The 26,652-nt window shown below is 43.6% G+C and overlaps 1 protein-coding gene across 3 annotated transcripts in view; it reads right to left on the bottom strand.

The window, feature by feature from the left end:
- LOC126461861 (huntingtin-interacting protein 1) overlaps positions 1-26,652 on the bottom strand; it is a 538,678-nt gene that overhangs the window by 99,527 nt on the left and 412,499 nt on the right. For all 3 annotated transcript variants that reach the window (XR_007585951.1, XR_007585952.1, XM_050096029.1), the window contains exon 2: positions 17,205-17,268. Coding sequence is in view for 1 of the 3 variants with exons in the window: in XM_050096029.1 (XP_049951986.1) it covers positions 17,205-17,268 (64 nt within the window). In the remaining 2 variants the exon portion in view is untranslated. The remainder of the gene's footprint in view (positions 1-17,204; positions 17,269-26,652) is intronic.

The raw sequence follows: 26,652 nt of genomic DNA, 5'->3' as shown, positions 1-26,652 counted from the left end.
AATTCGGAGGTGCGTGGTATTGAACGTTCCGCAGCTGTAAGAATAACGTCGGTAATATGTGTGACCTCATCGTCGACGCTAGGAAAGCGACGGTCATCGAATGTCGCTAGAGACGAAAAAAGTGTCCAATCGGCTTGGGCAAACTTCCAGCGTCGCGGGCGCATATAGGGCAGTTGAGGCTGCATTCTAAGGACACATGGAAAGTGGTCACTCGAGTGTGTATCATCAAGGGCGAACCATTCGAAGCGCCGAGCTAGCGGAACAGTACCGACCGAAAGGTCCAAATGAGAGAAATTTGTCGTGGAGGCAGACAAAAATGTAGGGACCCCAGTGTTGAGGCAAACTAGATCCGCTTGGTGCAAGACGTCTAGCAAGAGTGAGCCACGTGGACAAGGATGTGGAGATCCCCAAAGCGGGTGGTGGGCATTGAAGTCCCCAACCAGCAAATAGGAGGGTGGAAGCTGACCAAGAAGATGAAGGAGATCAGCTCGTGCCATTGGTGTGGACGATGGAATGTATATAGTACAAAGAGAGAACGTGTATCCAGAAAGGGAAAGACGGACGGCGACAGCTTGGAAGGAAGTGTTTAAGGGGATTGGGTGATAATGGAGAGTATCATGGAGAAGAACCACGAGTCCTCCATGGGCTGGAGTGCCTTCAACAGAGGGGAGATCAAATCGGACGGACTGAAAATGAGGGAGAACAAAGCGGTCATGGGGAAGCAGCTTTGTTTCCTGAAGACAGAAGATGACCGGCGAGTAGGATCGTAAGAGGATCGACAATTCATCCCGATTGGCTCGAATGCCGCGGATATTGCAGTGGATAATGGACATAGGGTGAACAGAAAATGGAGGAATGTGACCAAGGTTGCCGTCAACTCAACGACTGCTCAGAGCTTGTGACCGACAGCATGGAATGGCATTCAGCCGAAGACAGAAGATCCTGATCCATAGGTTGTTCAGGAGCAGCTCCTGCCACCAGCGATCGGCCGGTTGATCGGCCGCCAGCAGTGCGCCTCGGCGACACAGAAGACGGCCGAGGGTGATTTCCGCCAGGTGGTGCTGTAGATGAGACACGCCTTGGCGGAGAAGGAGATGAACTGGGTTTCTTATTAGCCTTCTTGGAAATATAATGTTTAGATGGAGGAGGAACCGATGGTTGTGAAGTTGGGGTACATAAAAAATCTTCACGAGTATGCTCTTTTTTCGAAGTCTTGGTGTCTGACTTTTGGGCTCGAGATTTAGCAGAATCCGACGAAGGGTGAGCCATAGAGTGGGCAGGCGAAAGTGGTGAGGTTGAACGGGCGATCTCTGCGCTGGCCGATCTGACGACCGTGGCACTAAAGATGAGGTCGCAAGTTTGCGTGGCCGCCTCCTTTGTTGGCCTAGGAGAGGCAAGGACAGTGCTGTATTTTCCTGTCTAAGGCGCGGTGGGCTGTCGACTGGCGAATAATTTTCGAGCAGCAAAGGTCGACACCTTTTCCTTCACTCTGATTTCCTGGATGAGCTTTTCGTCTTTAAAAATGGGGCAACCTCGAGAGGAAGCAGCGTCGTCACCAAAACAGTTAATGCAGCGAGGGGATGGAGGTGGACAAGCACCCTCATGGGCATTCTTGCCACACGTAACACATTTGGCCGGATTGGAACAGGATTGGCTGGTGTGATTGAACCGCTGACACCGATAGCAACGCGTAGGGTTTGGGACATAAGGGCGAACGGAAATTATCTCATAGCCTGCTTTGATTTTGGATGGGAGTTGAACTTTGTCAAATGTCAAGAAGACAGTGCAGGTTGGAATGATGTTCGTGTCAACCCTTTTCATAACTCTATGAACAGCCGTTACATCCTGGTCAGACAGGTAGTGCTGAATTTCGTCGTCAGACAATCCATCGAGGGAGCGTGTATAAACGACTCCACGCGAGGAATTTAAAGTACGGTGTGGTTCCACCCAGACAGGGAAGGTGTGGAGAAGTGAAGTACGCAGCAATTTTTGTGCCTGGAGGGCACTGACTGTTTCTAACAACAAGGTGCCATTCCGTAATCTGGAACAAGACTTTACAGGACCTGCAGTTGCATCGACACCTTTCTGAATAATGAAAGGGTTGACCGTGGAGAAGTCGTGACCTTCATCAGACCGAGAAACAACAAGGAACTGTGGCAACGAGGGAAGAACTGACTGTGGCTGAGACTCAGTGAACTTACACTTGTGAGCAGACATAGTGGAAGGTGAGGAAACTATTGCGGAAGAATCCCCCATGATTACCGGCGTCTCCGATGGCGCGCTCCTCCCTTGTGGGGGCCCTCTCTGAGGGCACTCCCGCCTTATGTGATTGTTCACACCTCAGGTCACACCTCCCGACAAACGGACGGAGGGACCAATCGGCACTTTCAGAAGGTATCAGCTCGGGTAATCACCCCTCCCTGGGCCTGGCCGTTACCAGGAGGTACGTACGTGTCCTACCTGTCTACCCGGGGCAGGGAATTACGCATTACCCCGTCACCGGCTACGCGCGAAACTGCGTGGGTTGGCCTTCAGACACGCACAGGGAGGAAGAAAGAGAAAGGGAAAAACAAAGAAAGGGAAAGGAAAGAAGAGAGGTCTCAAACGCCGCAGCGGAGAAAAGGGTAAAGAGAAGAGGTAAGGAAAAGAGAAGGACAAAGGAAGGATGAAGACATACAAGCAGAGAAGGCGAAGAATTCGTTACATTTACGGGCGTTCGTCTCCGGACGTAGGCACAAACCATACTCCCAGAGGGGGAGAAAGGGAAGGAAAGAGCCAGGGGTGAGGGGTGGGGGGGGGGGGCGAAGATGGGGGATAGGGAAGGATGCGGAAAAGGAAGGTATGCAGCCCGGAAAGGAAGGAGGGCCACATTAGCTCAGGGTCCCGCGCTCGCTACGCACGTATCCACAAGAGAGTTGTGGACCCCCTGGGGGGCCATCCAGCAGTATCACTGTATGGCTAACACAGGATCCACATGCACAGAAAATGAAGAACATCACTGTATGCTATACACGCGAGCACTCTCAGCTGTTGATTTTCAAGTCAGACACACAACCTGTATGTATGTGTTGTATCACTGAAGACCCAGTAGTTGTGATATTTTATAAATGACTTGCCAATTACAAAACAACCTAAGTCACATTCAGCACCTTTTAAGGAAAGTGAGGAAAACAATATAAGTAGCCTACTACATAAATTATTAGAATAAGGTGAAACTTAACCTTAAATAGCACTCAACAGGTTTAGTGTCAACATCTCACATGTACATGCTAACCCATTTGCAATGCAAAAAACTTTTTATGCCTTGAATTTAGGTTGTTTTTGCAATCAATGAATTTGATCAAAAAAATTTCAAAAATACCAAAACAAATTAACTATTTTTATCTAGAATACAATACACTGTTCTTAGGTTTATTGCAGAGCTGTAATACAACACATTTGAATGCTTTTGCTGATTAAATTGTTTACAAAAGGTAAAAACAAGAAACAAAGCAAAATAGTATTTAATGTTTACAGTAGAGAAGTCCACCCAATGTTTCTTGCACATTTGCTGTAGGTCAAGTTAATATTTCATCCATAAGGATGGCATACTTTCACTGTCGGGAACAAATTGTACACATTGTTTAATGTCTTCCATTTTCTTCACACCAACAGGCACTTTCGTATCCTTTTAACACTTATCTGGCAACTGTGGTTGCTCCTTTTGGTCAAATTTCAAGGAGAAGTTACTGGTCTGAAGCGCATTAATGAATTGTATTGCTTTCCATAACTCCTGGCATTGATGATTTATAACAGAAATGATGAAACTTTGAAATATTTAGTGGTATCTTATCAGCCCTTGGAGTATCTCATTTCGACATTTCAATAGAAATGCAAGTCATCTTATAAATTGGTGTCCACCACTTCTTGAAGTCTACTATTTCACCTCCATCCACCAATTGAATGATGAAATTTACAGTTTGCAGTTACTATAAGCTCCATTAATTCATGGATTATGTACATTCTCTCTACTTTCTTGAAAGCTCTCTTTATTACCCCATATATCCTATCACATGGCAGGAATGAATGACTGCAGATAAGGTAAAAATGTTCAATCTTCCCAAATCGGTCTAACTCCACAAGAGCCAAATGCAGGCGCATCATTGTGTTGTGTTTGTTCTGGCCCGAGCAGTTATCAGAAAACAGAAGTAAGTTTTTCACGTCCTGGGCTATATGGTCTTTGATGTAGCTTAATAGAAAAATACATACTTCATTGAATCTTTTCTTTACATTCCCTTCGAGACAGAGATGAAAAAAGAGATGACCTTGTATGCAGATTATGTATACAAAATACTGCAACAGTCAGCTGGCGCAAGTAGAACAGCTCCTGCACCAGGACACGGGGAAGTTGAATATTTTGCGTGTAGTCTAAACCACAAGCAGTAGGTCCAGGATTAGTCTCCAACGGTCTTTTCCCATCTTGCAGAGCATCATGAAACCACCTTGGATCTTCACTCGTAGTCAATCTTCTCGGCTACTGCTGCTCGTTTTGCTACCTCATTTTGTGTTTTTGACTTAATCTTTAACGTCAACTATTCGCAGGTGCAGCAAGTGTCTAACTTTCGGTCTTCGGCAACCAAGTGAAAAGTTTTCACTAAAAACATTATAGTAGTATTTCAATGGCGAGATTGTTTGGCAATAAAAAGTTGGTGCATTTTTTTCACAAACAGTTCACAGTCAACGTAGTGCATAGTGCGGCTACCTTAATGAATTTCCTTAATGGGGAACGATCTGATGTTATCTGTAATTTTGACAATTTCCTCTGACGGCATAGCATTAACACTCTTACATTTCCTTCCTCTGTCTTTCGGTGTCTGTCCACTACACAGTAGTTTGCGAATTCTTTCAACTCTAGCGTGAGTTATTGCACAAATAGGCCTGCTTAGAAAATCTTTTCTATATGGCTCAAATCGTTTGTCTCCAACGAGGACACAGTAGCTAAAAGATTTTTCACGCCTGCGCCCCTTCTCACTTCTTCGGCGGTGTTTTTTTAACACCACTAGACATGACCAGTCCTTGCATAGAAAGTTACTGCTCATCCTTGCATTCCATGTGCAGAAAATGTCGACACTTGCGGACACACATTTTTCGGAACTGCTTTGCCTCTATAACTCACGTGTTGCTCTCCACGAATTTTGGCTTTCTTCACAATATTTCCTTGATATTCCTAAGAATGTTTCACCCTCTTCTTCTCGTAACTGCTGGTACACGCCACTCCCTCCATTTTCACAAGAATACTAAAACCAACAAAGCAAATTTCTTCCGAACCGACCGCACTAAACTGTAGTGCCAACAGTGGAGAAGAAAAATAGGACAGAGTATTAAATACTTCTTCAATGCTAATAATGTAAATATTCCACGTGGATTAAAGTTTTTAAGGGCTTAAATTACTGAAGTGTTGAACAGAAAGATCGCTAATGCCTACTGATATTTCATGTCTTATAGAGGTGTGCATTTTGCCACTGGCTGGGTGGATGGGGCATAGTTTACAAAAGGGACAACCACAGATCTGCGAATCTTTGAGGAAGAACGGTGGTCGAAGAATGTAGTAAGATCTGGCAAGAATTTATATATGTGTGGTGTGTGTTCTTCTGGACATGCCCAAAACAACAGACACCTTTCATCATCCTGCAGCCGTGTATACTCGTATACCGTATGTAATAAATGAAATAATTTCTGACTTGGTTACAATTGGGCTAAGAAATAATTTCAGTGGCGACAAGCGAAAATTTGTGCTGGACAATTACTTGAACCCCGATTTCCCGCTTCTCACCGAAGTCACTTTGATCGCCTTTGCTACCTGGACGCGACTTCTGTCTGAACCAAATTCCTTTCTTGTCGCACACTACAGACATGGCGCCTCCGATCTATCGTACTCATTGCTGGCTGGAGCCCCACAAGAGCTCAGGGGAGAGAGTGTATTCGCACTCATGAGATCTTATGACCGTCAAGCCATACATACCTATGGTGCCTGTTCTTTCGAGCATCGCCTGGCAGCCAGAACGCCTCTTGATTGCAAATTCACACACTCCTGAACTCTTGCCGGACTAAGGCAAATGCTGGCGTGCAACTGCTATGACGGACAGAGGGCACTACGTCAGTAGTGTGCGTCAAAACGGGAATTTGGATCAGACAGGCGTCGTGTACAGATTGCCTAGGCAGTCAAGGCGAATATTAGCGAGAAGCAGGAAATCTGGGTTCGAGTCCCAGTCCAGCACAAATTTTCACTAGTCGCCATTGAAATTATTTCAATGCCTAATTGCAACCGAAACAAAAATTATTGCAATTCAACTGACAAAAATGTTGTGAATGTGAGAGGGGGGGGACGACGACAACGTATGACGATAGGGGTGGAGTGGAAAGGGTATTTGGGACGGATGACATCAATTCAGGCTTGAGTACGGGAAGTTTTCGCTCTTACACATAAAAAAAGATGTGGAGGGGGGTGGTGCTATAAACTTTCACTGTACGTTGCTATGCAGCCAGAGTGGGCAGGGCCTGACGCCGTCTTAAATAGCCCAAAACATTTGCAAACAAATGTTTGTGATTGCTTCTTGCTCATTATTCCTGTTGTGTGCACTCAGCAGCTGTTTCAAATGCTAAAAATTACCGAGTTTACATGAATAACAGAATGTAAGGAAGGCAATTTCGAACGTTTATCTGTTGTTGAATGCGTATTTGTTCTTGTAATACGACACATTTGACCTCATTAATGTAACTTTTTTCCGTTGATATATTTCGAAGAGCCACGAAGAAACAGATGTGATGTGAAAAGGATGCTTTCGTAATGCATTTTTTTCCTCTTTTACTATATCTGCAACGATAACAAATGAAGCTGGAACTCCGAAAGCAATGCTTGTTTGGGGGGGAAAAAACCATAACTCTTACCTACGTGGTCTTTGCTAACCCATAAACGTGTGCAATAAGGATAGAAGCGAGGCCTGCAATCGTATCTTCTGCATGTCAACAAAGTAAACGATTACTGAAATGTCAAATAAATAGAACTGCATACAGGTATACTTCCATGCAGAGCAGAGTTCTTGTTTCATTAGATTGTCAGTGCATTAGTCTCAATGTAATTTACCTCTGTCCGTGCCATGTACAACCTTAATGTTGCATAATGAATGTCACTTCTCTTCTAGTATTTTAATTATGGACGTCATTGTTCATACAGATGTGTAATGGGTCATTTACAACAAACTTCATAAGGGAATTACTATAATGTGAAACGGATAGATTGTTACTCACATACCGAGCAGTAGGCAGGCAGGACGAAAAGTGTGTTCACGTAAGTTCTTCGGCAAAACCTTCTTCGGAAAAAGAAGCAAAGCACAGATAAACATTCATACAGTCATACCCACGAAAGCCCAACATACATGACCACTGTCTCCGGCTGTTCTAGCAAGACTCTTTTCTTGTGGGAGAGGAAATGTGAACAGCGCATAATTGTTGACGGGGGAATGAAAGGCATGAATGAGATCCTGCTCCCAGCAATCAGAGCCGCTATGTAGCCGTCTGTTTTCCGGAGGCGTCATCGTTGATACAGTGCGCTCCGATGTCCGAGTACTTGCGATTTGAAAGTCAATGAGAAACACAGGAAAGAAGAGAAAAAATGGACCCTTGAGTAAAGAAAGGCCAAAATCAAAATACAGAAATAAAACCACTACCATAAAAGTAAACAGCGCGCCATAGTTGATGTACAAAAAAGAAAATATTGTTTGAACGCCACCACTTATGAATAAAGTATGATTCCTTTAAACTTAAGATTTCGATCGGACCGATTAGTACACCCAGAAACAAGGCAAGCTCGCATTTTCGATGAAAGAACTAAGTTTCCACAAAATCAAAGCACTCATCATGGCCGAAACTGGATAAGGGCATGTCAAAGTGACGTCGCGGGGAAGTACCATCGCGGTGAACCACGGAGATATGAATGCGGTGAGCCTAATGTTTTGGGCTTCTTAGGACAGCGGACGTAGGCTTCAAGTTTGTAACTTGACAAATCACTTCTTTTTGTACCTCCATTCGCTTGCAGCATCATATGTCGAATCCCAGGAAGGATGGTATTAGGTCATGAGAATATGCTTTGTTATCGTTTGGAAGTAGATACTTCAGTGGCAACGAGAAGACAGCCTGGGAAATTTGTTTTTAGATTGTCACTGGAATAGCAGTTGAAGAGCAAGGCCTGAGAGAAGTTATTTGTATATGTGTTGAAGGATCAACGTAAAGAACCGATTCTTTTACCAAGGATACCTTCGCTGAAGAGAAGTAAGCACCTGACTAGGGAAGGGTTGGTAGCAGTTTTAGTGGATATATTGTTTCTTATTAGATTGATTCAGCACAAGTGTGGGTGGAAGGCCAACAAACGATTTCAGAATGAGGCAGGCGGAGGTGGATACGGTGATTTGGGAAAGGAGGTGGCCATTCGGAAAAGTCGTCATCCACTAAGTGTCCAAACTACAAAGACATCATTGATGAACCTGTGCCAAGGTTGTATCTAAGAGACTAGAAGTCTTATAAAAAGGGTTAAACACACAAATCCACCAAGTTTCTTTTTTATGGCTCACAGAAGTAACCTGTGGAACTGCATCCTTCAGGTACCGTACTGTTACTTATTTATGTACGAATCTCTCTACTGGGTGTTGCTGCTCCTGAGTTTAAGTAATACATACTATTATTGATAAACATCTTGATATTTTAATACACAGGGCCATGACATATACTGATGTGAATATTTATCTGGGCGAGTCTCTTAAGGCGTGTTATGCGAGAATACCAATAATACCCACAATGCTTAGTTCTTCCCTGCCGCGATGACTTTTTTTCGCTGTTGCGAGGCAGGCCGTCATCACTGCAGGAATCTCAAGTTATTTCCCAATCAACTGGGATAATTACAGGTTCGTAAGTGGTGCGTGTGACAAGACATTCTGTGAAACAATATTAAATGCTTTTTTGAAAACTACTTAGAACAGCAGTTTGCAAGCCCACTCATGAAGGAAATACATTAGACCTAATGGCAAAAAAAAGGGACCTGGTCCCTTTTAGGATGTCCACGACAAAACTTATCAGTGACAGTGGGGTGGTCGTAGAAACAATGATTACGAAAGGAAAATGATTAACTATAACAAGCAGAATGATTTACATGTTCAATTAAATAGGTAAAGAGGCAGTAGTATCAAATTTCAAGAAAGAAATCGAAAACTTTAGACCTGGGCTTGAGAATGTAAAGGAACTGTTTCTCAAGTTAATAAAAATAATTCAGCATACACTGAATGGATATGAACCTAGTACAACGTTTTGTGGTGAAACAGCATCTGTAAAGCAGGTCTAAAGAAACAGCGACAACTGCACATTAGGCTTAAAACGAAGCACTGAACAGAGACGTAAATGTAACATGTTTGGCTGTTAAAGGGAGCAAGACATGAAGCTTTCAGTAACCACCCCAACTCTTATTGAAAGATTTCTTTTGACGTTACGCTATAAGGGGAATGACACACTCATCATATTTATCGTCAAAGTTCAAGACTGCGTACAACAACAACTTCTTGTTACGAGTTGCAGTTGCTTGTACCACAATTTTATTGTGTGTGCATTTCGAAGAGAAGGGCGCAAAAAGGGCAACGTACAAGGGTGAAGTCTCGAGTTTTATGTCGAGATAATAAAAGCATTCAGCAAAATTTGTTACGACAGCTACAAGCAGAGGACGTCAAATCTTACATAAATTACTTACGAAAGGATGAGAGTGCATTTCAGTGTTTGCTGGGTAAAGTGGCTTCTCATTTTACGAAACAGAATACTCGCTTGAGAAATTCTGTATAGATGACAGGCTCATCATAAAAATACGATTTCTTGATACAGAAGAGAGCTACTCTGGTTTACAATACACCACTCGAATATCACAGTGCACATCAACCAAAATAGTTCCAGAAACTTAAGCAGCGATCTATAAAGCATTGCAGGAGAAATATGTAAAGGAAAATAAATGTTTAGTATACTATTTTTGAATAATTTAATTAATAGTGTTCCAACAATTGCAAAATTAATAAAAAGTACGAAACCAATGAAGCACTTTTTAAGTTGTGGCAGCCAGAGTTCAAAAATAGACACAGTAGAATGGAAAGCTAAGAAAAAAAATATTTTAGAGTGTGACCACCTCCTCCATCCCAGCTTCCTGAAAAGCTGATTGAATGTTTCCAGATGTAGGTGTAATAGTGGATATGAAGTCGCCTGCAGCCATGTTCTACCTGCCAATCAGCACACGATTGATAGCATGTGTTGTGCCCCTTGCTCATCCCAATCGAAGAAAGGTAATTAAAAGAGAGTCGAAGCAACACACCAACGAAACGGTGAAGTCATGTTTACGAACACACTACAGAGACGTCAAATAGATGTAGCGGTACCAGCGCTCCTAGTGGTTAAATTTCTCAGTTAACTCAAGACGAACGACTTTGATACTCAAATCTACGGTGAGGCCCTAGATTGGTCAATATTTCTTTGAACGAAAGGCGAGATTTGACAAAATTCCCTATTACGCTGTCAAATTTCTTTGACATAAATATTTGACACATAACTCTGACAAAGAAGTATGCTAGTTTAATATGACCTAAACTCACCCAGCATCGTTCGTTGCTCTACTACGTAACAAACGGATTTGCCAACTATACAGCCCACCAAATCATACGAACAAAATTTTACGAATCAGTATTAAATGATGAATCTCTAAAAATATTAATGGCTTCTAAGTATCCTACTTCCCGCATTCCGTACGCAATGAGTAAGAGATCCTAATGCATGATTTCTGAAGTAGGAACTTAAAACGACTCATGTTTTCCATATAGTCCCAAAATTTCCATGAAGAAAGACAAAACATTTTATTCGACAATGATCTCGAAATTTTCACAAAGCAGAGATATTACCTCTTTGCTTAGGATTGCTGTATTTTGACAAACCACTAAGAAGCAGTAACGCTCCAATCTTAAGGCCATTTTACACTTTTCTTAAAATTTGGATTCGAGATGAGGAAGTGATCGAGGACGGACGAGCGCGAATTTTGTTCGACACCGTGATTATTACAGACAGCGCTGCTGGAATAGAGAAACTAGAACAATTCTTGTTGGCGAAAATGCACAAGATCTGGAATTATTCAACCTTACACTTCCCCAAATTTTCTGATTTAAGTATGCATCCATCATCTCTTTCAATGTGGAAAGGTCACTTTCAGCGTCAAAGAATTTTGCGGCGGACAAACGCATGGATCTAAATGAGGAGAATTGGAACTATTATTTATTTATCTTATGGCTTCCAGCGCCGGATGTAACCAAGGAGATGTTAGGCTTGCCTTCGATGTACCTGTTCTCGTTTAAGCAGAGAGGCTGCATCCTTAAGGGAATTGACGTATGTTCAGGAAGAAAGGAATTCAGAAGGAAGTGGTTGAGGCCTATAGTAAGTGACCAACTCTGGCATTTCGTTAAATTGTGCGTTCAATGTGTATGGTCCTAAGCAGATCAACACTTTTTTTTTTGGGCACATATGACACCATTGCGATTTCTTTATGGTATCCAAAGAGTGATGACCCAATGTTCCTGGATTTCAGGAGTAACAATTTCGAAGGAATTGTAGCTTTCTCTCTCTATCTCCCCCCCCCCCCCCTAACCACCAAGTGATGTGATTCTATATAAGTGACATTGCCAGGGATAACTAGTGTACCAATTATCAAAAACAGTATTCCGATTGGATCCGTTTCAAGTTTCAATTAGTCAATGTACAATATCGTATGGTTTATTTGATACCTTGTACGAGCCATTTGGTTGTGTTCCACAACATAACCTAAGTGATGTGGTGTAGACTGTTTTGGGATCGCAAATAGCAAAGAATTTCAAACCATACTTGGGTGGTTTGTACGTACTGAACGAACGAACATCTTCCTCTAAAAGGTATCAGCATCTCATCTACGGTTGCAAACTCCCCCAAATTATAGCTTTCCTTAAAATTTGTAACAAATTGTTCCAAATGTGGTCTGATCGCTGCTAATTTATCTTTCTCACGTTTCTGCGTTCTTGACACTTTGTCATCAAACCTCTCACTTCTGAGGAGACATAAGACCCATCTGCGTGACATACAAGCTTTCAGAATAATCATACCAGAGTGTGCCATTACTACTCCAAAGCTGTTCAACTTTTGTCTTATTTCCACCCTTCAAGCCAATCAAAAGTTCCAATAAGAGCACAAATCTCTTTCCTCCAAGTCTCCTTTACATCCCTCTCTCTAGAATGCTTGCTTTGTGATATTAGGTTTCTAATTCGCAAGTTGGTGTATTCCACGAGTGAATCAATCATGTTGTCAATAACAACACTGCTGAACGCTGTCACTTCCTGTGTAATGACCTTAGTAGACCTCTTTGGACCATGAAAGATTTCTATTACATTTTTTGAGTGGATTTTTGCTGTTTTGGCTATAACACTTTCCTTGGACCACTTAATTTTACCTTATTTACCAAAGAAAGACCCACAAACCAAAATATCGTCAGCATCACCATCTTCATACAGATAAGGCTTACCGGCCAATGATTATCTTCAGTGCGTATGCACTCACATTGCTCAAACTCTTACGGGAATCGGAAGACTGACTGCCGCGAGTAATGAGTGTAGCGGCCAGGGGCGCTACAAAGGTAGTGCGTAGACAGTAAGAGGGAAGTGTGTGTCTCACGGGTGCCAAAGCTAAGTCCCTGAAGTCGCACTATCCTCTTCCCCCTCTATGGCTCAATCAGATACAGCGTCTGCCAAGTAAGCAGGAGATCCCGGGTTAGAGTCTCGGTCGGGGCACACACTTTCCACTGTCCCCGTTGATATTTATCAACGCCTGTAAGCAGCTAATGGTCTGGGTTTAATTGTAATTTCATTCATCTTTTTCATGACGTTGCACTTCCATTTATGTTCATTTCTCTTTAAAGCATTCGCTTCTATTTCTCCTTCACTGTTGTGATCGTAGTCTCGTATTTGTTCTTCCTCCCCGTCGGACAAGTCAAATTCAGAATACTCTCTCTCGTCGGAATTGTCATTTAGCTTTTCAATTTCGTCCTTTGGTAATCCTTTTTTTTTAAACAAGCCCTAAAATTACACTCAAAAATGAAACTCATTTGATAATGAAAGATTTTCAACTCATAAAAACGATGGTATAAATAATTAATAAAAAAATTAATTACATTAGTGGCCGCGTGGTTGACTCTGCACATTCAACAGAGCGCGAACAAGAATAAGCTGCAATTATTCCTAACGCCTTCTCCCTACAACTTTAGCAACAATACAGATGACTAAGAGATGTACAATTTGGTCACAGGTGGAACCGCCAGCAGTCCAACAATGAGTAATTAGAATTCAGAGCCAAAAAGTGAACTCTGGTTGACTCAGTCAACCAACAAGCGCATGTTTGGTCATTTGACAGTGCTTGAATGCACGCATATTTTAAAAGTTAACTGTTTATGAAATTCCTGGCTTCAATATTATAGTATTAGAAGAGCGTAAATACGTTTTAGAGTACAAGGACGTAGCCAAAGAGGGGTCATGAAGGTCCGGACCCACACCTTCCTTCACCGAAATGAAATTACATTCGACCTAGCTGCCGTGTACTGAAACTATTAAACTAAAATATATCTTGATTTGTTATCATACGACGAAAAAGGAATACGCAATATCGATACTCAACATTCGCTAGTGGACGGACGAATCTAGATCGGTCTACTGCTTCTCTCCTGCTACAAACTTATCCAGAATTAGAAACTGTCACAACAGCACACAACACAGAAACTATGGTACTTAATTAAATTCAACTGCAAATGCAAACTGAACTGATTAATAAAACCCAACAATCAGCTAAAGGAAGGCGACCAAAGTACAGTAGTTGGTCTTGGCTGGGATGGACAATAGCCTGTAGTTCTATCGACAGAGAGATAGATTTAAACTATCATTCGCCTTGTTGAGTATCAATACTGCGTATTCCTTTTTCATCGTATGATAGAAAATCAAGATATCTTTTAGTTTAAAAGTTTCAGTACACGGCAGCTAGGTCGTATGTAATTTTAATTCGGTGAAGGAAGGTGAGGGTCCGGACTTTAATGACCCCCTCTTTGGCTACGTCCTTTTACAATGGGAAGCAAGTGCGCCTATTCTCTCAGGTCTTGCGCCCCCCCCCTCCCCCCGCCCGCCCGTTTCCCCCACAAACTACTGCATGGGTGCTCTTGATGGGAACTATCACCTACCACGCGCATCACAGTGGTTTACAGAGTACGACTGTCACTGTACTGTTACTCAGGCCTTTACACCTCATTCATCCTGCTACAAAATAAAAAATCCATTCTGACACGGTAACGATTATTGTACGTGCAATGAACAGGACTTGGAGATGCAGTGACAATTTCACAGTACTAGTAGTGTATCGTGGTAATATACACTGAGGTGACAAAAGACATGGTATAGCGATATGAACATGTACAGATGACGGTTGTTTCGGGTACAAGAGGTACAAAAGGGCAGTGCATTGGCGGAGCTGTCATTTGCACCCAGATTATTCACATGTGAATAGGTTTCCAACGTGATTATAGCCGCACGACGGGAACTGCCGAACTTTGAACGCGGAACGGCAGTTGGAGCTAGAAGCATGGTGCACGCCATTTCGGAAATCATAAGGCAATTCAGTACTCCGAGATCCACAGAGTCAAGAGTGTGCTAAGAATACCAATTTCAGGCATTATCTCTCACCAAGGACAACGCGGTGGCCGATGGCCTTCAATTAACCACCGAGAGCAGCGGCGTTTGCGTAGAATTGCCAGTGCAAACAGGCAATCAACACTGTCTGAAATAAACGCAGACATCAATGCCAGACGTGCGTCGGACGTGTCCGTTAGAACAGTGCGGCAAAATTCGGCGTCAATGGGCTATGCCACTAAACGACACTGCACGACACTGCCTGCAGCACCTCTCCTGGGCTCGTGACCATATCGGTTGAATCCTTGGCGACGGGAAAACCGTGGCCTGATCCGTATTTCGATTGGCAAGAGCTGTTGGTAGCGTTCGAGAGTGGCACAGAGCCCACGAAGCTGTGGACCCAAGTTGTCTACAAGGCACTGTGCAAACAGGTGTTGGCTCCATAATGATGAGGGTCCTCTGGTCCAACTGAACCGATCATTGACTGGAAATGGTTATGTTCGGCTACTTGGAGACCAGCTGCAGCCATTCAAAAGCTTCATGTAGCCAAACAGCGATGCCTCGCGTCCGTCGGCCGTCGTAATTTATTATTTACTAATGAAATTGATTGGTAATGGTGATTGTTACCGACTTACGTGGTGGGCCTTAATAAAAATGATATTTCTTTCAATTTTGGTTTACAAAATGGCTCTGAGCACAATCGGACTTCGAGGTCATCAGTCCCCTAGAACTTAGAACTACTTAAATCTAACTAACCTGAGGACATCACACACATCCATGCCCGAGGCAGGATTCGAACCTGCGACTGTAGTGGTCGCGCGGTTCCAGACTTCAGCGCCTAGAACCGCTCGGCCACTTCGGCCGGCTTTGATTTACAATTACATGCTTTTGGGAAGTTCTCTTTTTTAACAATATTAATCCTCAGTGGAAATCATTTGTTATGTTAATAAACGTTAGACTTGCTGAATCTTAAAACATGAGCATAGAAGTTGAACAATGGAATAAACTTTTCATATTAATTTCCTCGGCCACTCAGTTCAATTTACAGCAAAAAATCTTTAGTTATTAATCACAACTGCGGCCCACACACGCGCGAGAGAATTTTTTCTTACCTCCGTTAACCATTGCATTGTAGTCGGAGTCCTGGCTCTGGCTCTCAGCTGTTGTACTGAAAATAAGTATCTTAAAGCTACGTATTTTCTGCAACGTCGGGCGGCTATGGAGACAAATGTATATTATGTTGAAAGCGGGCGAGTTTTCCGCTTCCGCTAATTTTTATAAGTTAATATTGCAACGTAATGGCATCGTTGGCTGCATCGGCCGCTGCGATTGTTGCACTGTAAATTACTCGAATGCAGGTTAATTCAAGGAAGGCTGACATGAAATCGGTATCACCTCTTACTAATTAAAAGTGAACAATAATATTAAATCAATATATTATCCACTTAATTAGTGCAAATATGCTTACATTTTCCAGCACTCTCGAGGTGTCCGTCTACATACAACCAAGACAAGAGAAGAAGTGGAGACGACTAAAAAATTAACAAAAGAGCGTATCTTGTCGTCTCTTCAGATCATTTTGTTATATTTCTTTGCCCTCGAAACTTACACAGAGAAATTATTATAACACGGAGAAAAATGTATGTTCGCCTGAGCAGCTGGTGTCCACTTATTATTCAAATTTTAAATGGCTCTTCTTTATAAATACTGTTTTTTTAAGTCTTTTCTTATTATTTCACTGGGGACGCTATAGAAGGAATTTTTATGGGTGACAATGGGCCATGTCATTGGGCCACAATTGTTCCTGACTGGTTTGAAGAACATTCTCGACACTTCGAGTGAATGATTTGATCACTCATATCGCCCTACATGAATCCCATTGTACATTTATGGGACATAATCGAGAAGTCAGTTCGTGAAAAAATCCTGCACAGGTAATACTTTCGAAATTATGGACGGCTATAAAGGCAGCATGGCTCGGTATTTCCGCAGAGACTTCCAACGAGTTGTTCAGTCCGTGTCACATAGGGTTGCTGCACTACGCCGAAGCAAAGTAAGTCCGACACGACTTTTGTCATTTCAGTGTATGATTATTAAGTCTATTCAGTTATATTTGCTTGAATACGGTTTTCTATAATGTTAATTAAAAACATTCACGTAGTGAAGAAAAAGCATATGCGGCTGAAATGTTAGTAAATATTTGAATGTGCTATAAATCCAACTGATCTTTTTCTTATCATATTGTAAATTGTATGGATAAAAAATAAGCAGTGGTACTGATTTACAAGCTACGGCAGTCACTTCAAATGAACTGGCCGGCAGCAACTGGTCGCTAACGGACATTTATCGCACAACTTCAGCATACTCATGGAAGTTACGTTTCTAACAAGACACAGGAAAAATCTATTTTCTATCCATGGTACTGTGGTAACGCCAATAAACAGTTCTATCGTAAAAAAAGGATACTTCTCACATGTTTCTGCTTCACTGGAGTTTCCATATTGTTGATAGCCTTGCTGATGCTGATGGCCTGTAACAAAGAGAACAGATCGTCTTCAGATGTATAAATGAGGAGAACAATAAAAGTTACCAAACTTCTGCCAGTAAGACTATGGAAATTTATCACAAGAGACAAGTATAATATTGTTATTTAACAATCACTATAAAAGAATAGACAAAATTTCAAAATCTGACTTAAGAACGGTAACCCTCAGAGATCAACTCGAGACAATATTGTAAGAGATGAACTTAATATATACGCTTTATACAGATGTATAAGAGCAAAGGTAAATTACATGGAAACAACATAATAGGATGCGGAAAGGCAGATTTGTTAAACATATTACCAATTATGGATTGAGTCGTGGGACAGCAGAGAATCAGGTGGTTTAAGTGAAGATTTAGAACAAGCTGCCAAGTCTACTCGACGACGACGACGACGACGACGACGACGAGGCAGGCCCATAGCACAGAGTGTATCGCTGAAAGTTGGCACATTTCTTTGTAAGGTGTGAATAGGTATAACTACTAAATCATCCCATTAATGTCTTCTATGAGGCACTTGTCTTTCGGGCGGTATCAGTTAGAAAGAGCAGGCTTAATATTGTCACATCCCACGCTTACGGTTTTACTACTCCAAGGCTATTGAAAAACCTGGATATTAGAATGCAATCATTTTATGTTCACAACACAACGCACCGCACCAAACACCTCCAGCCAGCCAGACTTAGGTTTTCTGGAGTTGTATTTGAGTTGGAGGCTGACAGTGTCGTCCACCACCTCTTATCACAATCCTGGTTGCAATGACTGACTGATTTGTTGCGTAGCCCATGATCTAGGTTACGTCCAGAGACGAAACTTGGTTGTGAGTTGCTGAAGCCAACAAATGTAAATACGAAACAAAAGTGGTGGTAACAGACTTATCTGAAATGTAGCTCGAGGTCGAGGTTTGTTCCATTATTAATGCACTTTTCTTTACTCACAGTCCCAGACAAATTCAGAAAAGCCGTATTATATATTAAACAAATCACCAATAACTATTTATTTACAAGTAAATATATTTATTCATTTTAGTACTTATTTATTACTTATTTAAATAAATATCAACAACGAAACATTCATGGACAGAAATGGGGAGGGGAACGGGGTACCACATGACTACTCCAACATCCGAGAGGAATGCCAGCCAGGGTACATGATAAAGTAAAAACGTTTTCTTCTTACTTTCAAGACAGACTTAAATTTCAAATGGCAGGTTCAAACAATAGTAAATGAAAAAAAAATATCATCATCAAAATTAAGCCAGCACTAGATGTGAAATGGTAGAGCACAGTTCCCCATGTCTACAATGTGAACCGCAGTATTCACATAATATAAATACAGCAGAGATATAAGAAATTAATCTGACAGTCCTCCTCCGACTCTCAGAGACGTTATTCTACCTTTCACTTTGATACACCGCCACAAACCTAAAGGGACTCATAGACGATTAAAATTATTAGATGAAGGCAGTCAAATGAAAACCGAACACCCACCACAACGGGACCATGGAAAGGTTCCATTCCAAAGTTATCTCCAAACACGCTGGGACATTTATCCCGCTGGCAGATCAGATTATCAATCCCTGTTTCGTAGAATGGGGTCGGTCGCTGACGAACCACAACCGCGCGCGCTGTTGCACTGTGTCGAAAGAGATGCCCTAACATCAGTTACTGGATGTCTCTGTACAGGTACATTTTTAAAGTGCCCACTGTGGGGTGGCACCAAGGGTGATGCCGAAACTGGGGTGGAGGGGGAAGGGTGGGAGGCCGGAGGGGGAAGGTGGGGGCGGGTAGGATCCTTCGAGGTACCCTTTGACGTTTTATTCGCTCATTCACGGGCTGAATAAGCATGCGTCAATGTAGCATTTTCCCGTGATCACGCCACAACAAAGTGCGAAACAAACCGGAATAAATAGCCTTTGTTGCTTTGGATACACGTTCAAAATCCGTCGAATGGGTTTGAACGCTCCACAGTGATTACACCCTGTCTGTATACCAGAGCAAAAACTGCGGTCTCCCTACAGTCAAAAAGGATGCGATCGTGATCAATGCGGTTGTAACCTACCAGTGTCAGAACGGATCCATCGGCCGGGGTTCTCAGCAGTGTGAGAGGTTGTCAAGAACGTCGCCCTGTTACTCAAAGTATTGCAAACAGTCGTTTTCGAAAGCAAGATGTATTTGATGTATTTTATTTATTTATTTAATTATCTGTTTTATTAACAGTACAGAGTGACCCACCGCCTTGAAATATAAGGTGGGTCGGATGCTTCTGAATCAAACAGCAAAGACTTTTCATTGTTATAATCTTATTAGTATACCGTTGTAACCTCAGAGAATTCTTTATCTATTATGTTCTTTATATCATTAAAAAGTTCTCTGAGGTTACAGTGAACTGAATGCTTCACAATTGTTAGAATGGTTCCATACAATTTGTTACTACCTAAGTATGAGAATATAATTTACATAATGGAAATGTTAAAGAAAAAAATGTAACACAATGAGCGTGGTGAAAATTATTTGCAGTATGTAGAGGGAAGTGATATGCTATATTTCGATGTGTAATACAGTGTAAGTAGCATGTTGGTTAATAATGGCCTACTTCTATTTCAGATGCGAAGGTCTCGGTACAACCTCAAGCTACTCTCATCTGAAATGGTTTGTGCTAATGTATGTTTACACAGATCATACAGATTAAATGTTGATTGAGCACTTCATACATGGAATACATGAATTTTAGCTTTACATGAGAAATACACCTACGTTTGTAACTTGTCAGTAGAAATAGAATGTAGTTAATTGCTACTTGAATGCATTATTCCTTAAATAACACCGAGCGAGGTGGCGCAGTGGTTAGCACACTGGACTCGCATTCGGGAGGACGACGGTTCAATCCCGTCTCCGGCCATCCTGATTTAGGTTTTCCGTGATTTCCCTAAATCGCTTCTGGCAAATGCCGGGATGGTTCCTTTGAAAGGGCACGGCCGATTTCCTTCCCCATTCTTCCCTAACACGAGCTTGCGCTCCGTCTCTAATGACCTCGTTGTCGACGGGACGTTAAACACTAATATCCTCCTCCTCCTCCTTAAATAACTTAATACATTTATGATATATAAAATTCATTGATCGTAGCTTTGAATAGAGAAGAGAATATACTTCTGTCTGCACACAATAAGACGAGCAATACATTACTGCTTGTGTGCAGTAGACTTTAAACACTATGCAGTATGTTCTTGGGAAGGAGGAGCCTCGGAATAAAAGTTCTTCGAGCCTTCTCCTCCCAAGCGACATTACCTCATTACTACAGTCTTAGTATGTGGTGTCTGTGTTTGTTTGTTTTATGGTTGTTGTGTTAGCAAGATGTACGTGTGAATCAACGCTCCAACGGAAAGCGTGGTTCCATTGATGCCCATATGCCGCCCCCTAAGGCTTTTCTGTATTGATACTGAGCGCCGGTGTGTGTGAAATGTTTTCCTCGGCCGACCATAAAAAAAAACAACACGATTTCAATGCTGGGCATTGCGGTGAAATGTGGGTAAGAGGGGGGTGTGACGAACTGTGCGTCGGGCTGAAGTCCACGGTGGCGTTTGGCAGAACTGTGGTGTGATTTGGCGTCAATGTGCCATCACTAACCCACCGTACACCTCTCACCAACTTCAGAGCTCTGGCTTTTTTTTTTTTTTTTTTTGCGCATGTGTCGACACGATGTTCGAAGTGTCGCCCAGCCCGAAGGTGACTATTACAGAGAAAGTTTCTAGGTACCTTTGACCCACATTTCAAACTCCTGCGCCGCAATGGGAGACAATGATCGTGATTCGCGAAAGTGACCCTTTAAACTGCATTGCGCAGAATAGTTAGAATAAGAATGAATAGTATTACAGTTAGTTGGAGTTACTGAGACGACGTGTTCGGCGCACTGGGGACGCCACCCCGAATTACACCACCATCACTAGAATGATTCTTGCGCAGCGTCGTTTCCCTGCGTCCCGACGTGTCCATGTACACAGCAGAAAACCACGTCCTTGTCTCGCTTTTGGATCTTCTGTGGGAAATCGTGGATAGTCTGAATTATTTTTTCTAATTGGTACATCTTTTGTACAGCTTGTAGGGAACTCAGTCAGAGCAGGTGAAAAACTTCCTGCTGTGTTGCTTTCATACCTGCTCCAGTGCTTTGAAAACTCCGTATAGCTCCGTTTTATTAATTGTCCCAGGAAGCGAACTCTGAAAACCCTATGGTGTTGCTACAAGCGAGTGACCTGATCGCCACTGTTGTGCGCCTCAGAACAGCGGGTCAAAGTTCGCATTACATCGCTCTGGTGTACGCTGCGATGGCCAACTTCGGATGCTGACGATCGAAATATTTTCGCAGAAGGCTATAAGAAGCTGCGCTACACTGACCACAGTGTTTACTGGTTATAAACAAAGAGGAGTGGGGACTATCCGGTTTGACAGTGAGGCTGCGCAGCGGGCAGCCAACGGTCGCGGCCCCCGGTCTGGCTTACTGGAGGCCCCTCAGGGCGACGGACGCAGCGAGACGTAATTAAGTGCAAGAGCCGCGCCGTGGCCTCCTAGGTCAGCGACGAGCGTAAAAGCTTAACTGCGCCACTCTGCTTAACGTTAACTGGATCTTTTCCATTAGCGGCTACTGCTCTTTCCACTGCGCCCACCACACTTCCCTGCCCGCCAAATCGGCTGGTTCTTCCCAGTCAGCCGGGGTTACCAATGATGGGACGCAACAACCGATAGGACACACTGCGATGGATGACGATAATTGGTGTTACTGAGGAACTCAACACTGTAGGTATTCGTTCCTTTATCCTATTCTCAACGAGCCTTCAGAAGGGTTTTCCGAGTAAAACGGGTAGAGTCGGGTCAAGAAATGACTTACAGATAACAGTGAACGGACAGTATCGTTAAACGAAGACTATGCACAGGTGAAGGCAGAGCGGCGAAAGGAAGGAAGTGTGAGGCCAGACGGTTCTCCAGAATGAGGGCTGAGGTTTAAGTGGCATCCTGCAACTACATTTCTTTCTACATCTACGCCGGCCGGAGTGGCCGAGCGGTTCTAGGCGCTACAGTCTGGAACCGCGCGACCGCTACGGTTGCAGGTACGAATCCTGCCTCGGGCATGGATGTATGTGATATTCTTAGGTTAGTTAGGTTTAAATAGTTCTAAGTTCTAAGGGACTGATGACCTCAGAAGTTAAGTCCCATGGTGCTCAGAACCATTTGAACCATTCTAAATCTACAAACGTACTCCGCAAGCAACCAAGTGGCGCATGGCGGAGAGTACCTTGTACCGCTACTATCGGTCATTCCCTTTCCTGTTCCACTCGTAAACGGAGCGAGTCATGAACGACTGTCTATAACCTTTCGTACAAGTTCTAATTCTCTGACTTTGTCTTCACGGTCCTTATGCGCAAAGTACGTTGGCGGCAGTAGGATCGTTTAGCATTCTGTTGCAAACGCAAGTTCTCTAACTTTCGCAATTGTGTTTCGCGGTCACGTTCAATATTACTCGCAAAACACTTGTATTGGCGCATCGATTAATGAGGACAAAGAGACGAACACCGACACTGTTGAGTCCCTCAGAAACGCCATTCATTATCATCCACCGCGACGTGCTGTGTCGCTTGTTGTACGCTTCTGTGGGAACCCTGTCTTAAGTGGAAAAACCAGACGATTTGACGGGCACGGGGAGTGTGGCGAGCTGAAAGAACGTCTTCTTTCCTCCACGGATTCCCGTTCGAGTAATACTCGCATGTTGATTGAACCTACTGCTAACAGATCTACTAGAACGCGTCTTAAATGCTTCAATGTCTACCTGTAATCGGGCCTGGGGAACCCAAACACTCTAGCAGAGCTCAAGAATGGATTATTTAAGTGTCCTGTATGCAGTATTCTTTGTAGATGAACCACACGTTCCTAGAATCCTCCAAATAAATCAAATCCCCCCATTGGCCTTCCATGAAATTAATACCGTTCAATGTTCCTTCCACTCTATGTAGTTTTCAAGTCTTCCCCCTACTGCATCCACACGAGAAGAGGGTATCGTAAGTGGGAGACATCATCCAAAGTCTTCCGGCTAGTAAGGACAACAATCACAGATTTCAAGTTAGGGAGGTAAAATCTGGGAGTTTATCAGGACTGCGGGAAAATGAACAGGAGGTGTCATCTACCCGATTCTACCCCGCGAGTCCACTAAAATGAGAGCTTTAAATTACCTGTTAATATCCAGTTTCCCAAAGGAACATAAAAATGCGAGTTACTTTCATCACATCGTCAACTATGATCTGTGGCAATGATTCGCCAAGACGCGATCTGCGCTGTACTTCAAGTGCGGTGCTGACGCTTTATCGATGTGGCGGAGTGTCTTGAGTCGCCCTGCAAATACACTGTGAAGAGTTGTCGTGCCTATTCCCCCCCCCCCCCTCTCTCTCTCTCTCTCTCTCTCTCTCTCTCTCTCTCTCTCTCTCTCTCTCTCTCTCTCTCGTGTGTGTGTGTGTGTGTGTGTGTGTGTGTGTGTGTGTGTGTGTGTGTGTGTGTGTGTGTGTGTGCGCGCGCGCGCTTGTGCGCGTGCGCGCGCGAGCGGAATCCCAGCTTCTCTCCGAGGGTTTCGAAGTGACATTCTCCACTTCCTGTTGGAGGCTTATCGTTTGGAGTTCGTTGGGACATATATTGGTCATGCAATTTTGTCCCCTTTCTGTAAGATATTGCATCTGATAGGTGTCTGTTAGTCAAATTCTGGGATTTGTCTTGGGAGCAGGTCTATTGTTGAGGCTTCCATAGCTAACGTATCAGTGGAATCAGGATGTCTACGTGAATGTGTCCAGAGGATTAACACAAAGGTTCCTGTGTCACTGAGGTCGCATAAAACTTAGTGAATGGTGGAGACCAAAGGATGAGTGAGTAAAATTACTGTCAATCGCCTGTAACCTAGTGAGTAAATCACCGCACAAGAAAATGTTTCTGGCAGCTTGGTGTTGTACGATGCGGTGGAGAACACCACGACACGTTTGTCCGTACAACGCACGTGTTACCAATGCAGTAATGTGTCAAGCAACACCGAACGATGGTCAATGGAGGGATGAAATAGCGTGAATCATTTGAAGTCGTGAGATCTTAGGAACAGGAATAAACTGTCGTTTACCATTATAAGGTTTTCTTCTTCACCTTTTTAAGCTTTAAGTACGGATTGAAACTGTACAATGATACTACCACTACCAGACATCGCTCGACTGTGATTTCTACTAATACCCCATACAATCTACATAAACGTACATTCCATGAATTCTTATTCATGGATTGTTTTAGAATCGTCACAGCGCGAAAACTGCTCTAACATTTCATATTTTTTGCACAAATGCCCTCCCACGAAAATATCAAACTGAAAAATTATTTAAGTTTTACAATGTATTAAAAAATAAAATGCATACACTTTGTATACGCCTAAGTACGAAGATAGACATCCTGTAAACCGTTTTTAATGAAATTGATTCAACAGTGAAAATTATTTTCATTGAAGCAATTAGAAACAATGCAAAGAATAAAGCAAAGGGGCAATAATGAAGTGCCTTGTGCGTATTATTCTGTTTACGTTGATATGTATTATCTAACAAGTAAGTATTCCAGTTCCCAGCAATATCTATAATTCACTTTACAGCCCTTGTCATGTTGATACTACACTCCTGGAAATTGAAATAAGAACACCGTGAATTCATTGTCCCAGGAAGGGGAAACTTTATTGACACATTCCTAGGGTCAGATACATCACATGATCACACTGACAGAACCTCAGGCACATAGACACAGGCAACAGAGCATGCACAATGTCGGCACTAGTACAGTGTATATCCACCTTTCGCAGCAATGCAGGCTGCTATTCTCCCATGGAGACGATCGTAGAGATGCTGGATGTAGTCCTGTGGAACGGCTTGCCATGCCATTTCCACCTGGCGCCTCAGTTGGACCAGCGTTCGTGCTGGACGTGCAGACCGCGTGAGGCGACGCTTCATCCAGTCCCAAACATGCTCAATGGGGGACAGATCCGGAGATCTTGCTGGCCAGGGTAGTTGACTTACACCTTCTAGAGCACGTTGGGTGGCACGGGATACATGTGGACGTGCATTGTCCTGTTGGAACAGCAAGTTCCCTTGCCGGTCTAGGAATGGTAGAACGATGGGTTCGATCACGGTTTGGATGTACCGTGCACTATTCAGTGTCCCCTCGACGATCACCAGTGGTGTACGGCCAGTGTAGGAGATCGCTCCCCACACCATGATGCCGGGTGTTGGCCCTGTGTGCCTCGGTCGTATACAGTCCTGATTGTGGCGCTCTCCTGCACGGCGCCAAACACGCATACGACCATCATTGGCACCAAGGCAGAAGCGACTCTCATCGCTGAAGACGACACGTCTCCATTCGTCCCTCCATTCTCGCTTGTCGCGACACCACTGGAGGCGGGCTGCACGATGTTGGGGCGTGAGCGGAAGACGGCCTAACGGTGTGCGGGACCGTAGCCCAGCTTCATGGAGACGGTTGCGAATGGTCCTCGCCGATACCCCAGGAGCAACAGTGTCCCTAATTTGCTGGGAAGTGGCGGTGCGGTCCCCTACGGCACTGCGTAGGATCCTACGGTCTTGGCGTGCATCCGTGCGTCGCTGCGGTCCGGCCCTGGTCGACGGGCACGTGCACCTTCCGCCGACCACTGGCGACAACATCGATGTACTGTGGAGACCTCACGCCCCACGTGTTGAGCAATTCGGCGGTACGTCCACCCGGCCTCCCGCATGCCCACTATACGCCCTCGCTCAAAGTCCGTCAACTGCACATACGGTTCACGTCCACGCTGTCGCGGCATGCTACCAGTGTTAAAGACTGCGATGGAGCTCCGTATGCCACGGCAAACTGGCTGACACTGACGGCGGCGGTGCACAAATGCTGCGCAGCTAGCGCCATTCGACGGCCAACACCGCGGTTCCTGGTGTGTCCGCTGTGCCGTGCGTGTGATCATTGCTTGTACAGCCCTCTCGCAGTGTCCGGAGGAAGTATGGTGGGTCTGACACACCGGTGTCAATGTGTTCTTTTTTCCATTTCCAGGAGTGTATATTCAAACTTGTTAGTAGGATGGTCAGCCCCTGTAGCCTAACTTTTACCGTTCATTATTGGGCAATGCGACGAACGCAGTGTGGTCAATGTGGACGTGGGATGGTACTCTACTGACGTCCAGATCGAACACGCACCTATCTGATTAACTCACTCACAAATTACGTAAAAATACAAAGCTCATCATATAAACAACCGTCTAGGTGCGGAAGTCATTTCTCCAAGTTAGCTTTTCTTGCAAGAGTGCCAATCCAGTAACGTACGGAGAAGAG

The sequence above is a fragment of the Schistocerca serialis genome, chromosome 1 (genome assembly GCF_023864345.2).
Source record: "Schistocerca serialis cubense isolate TAMUIC-IGC-003099 chromosome 1, iqSchSeri2.2, whole genome shotgun sequence".
Taxonomy (NCBI): Eukaryota; Metazoa; Arthropoda; class Insecta; order Orthoptera; family Acrididae; genus Schistocerca; species Schistocerca serialis.
This window is presented reverse-complemented; position numbering and strand designations above follow the sequence as displayed.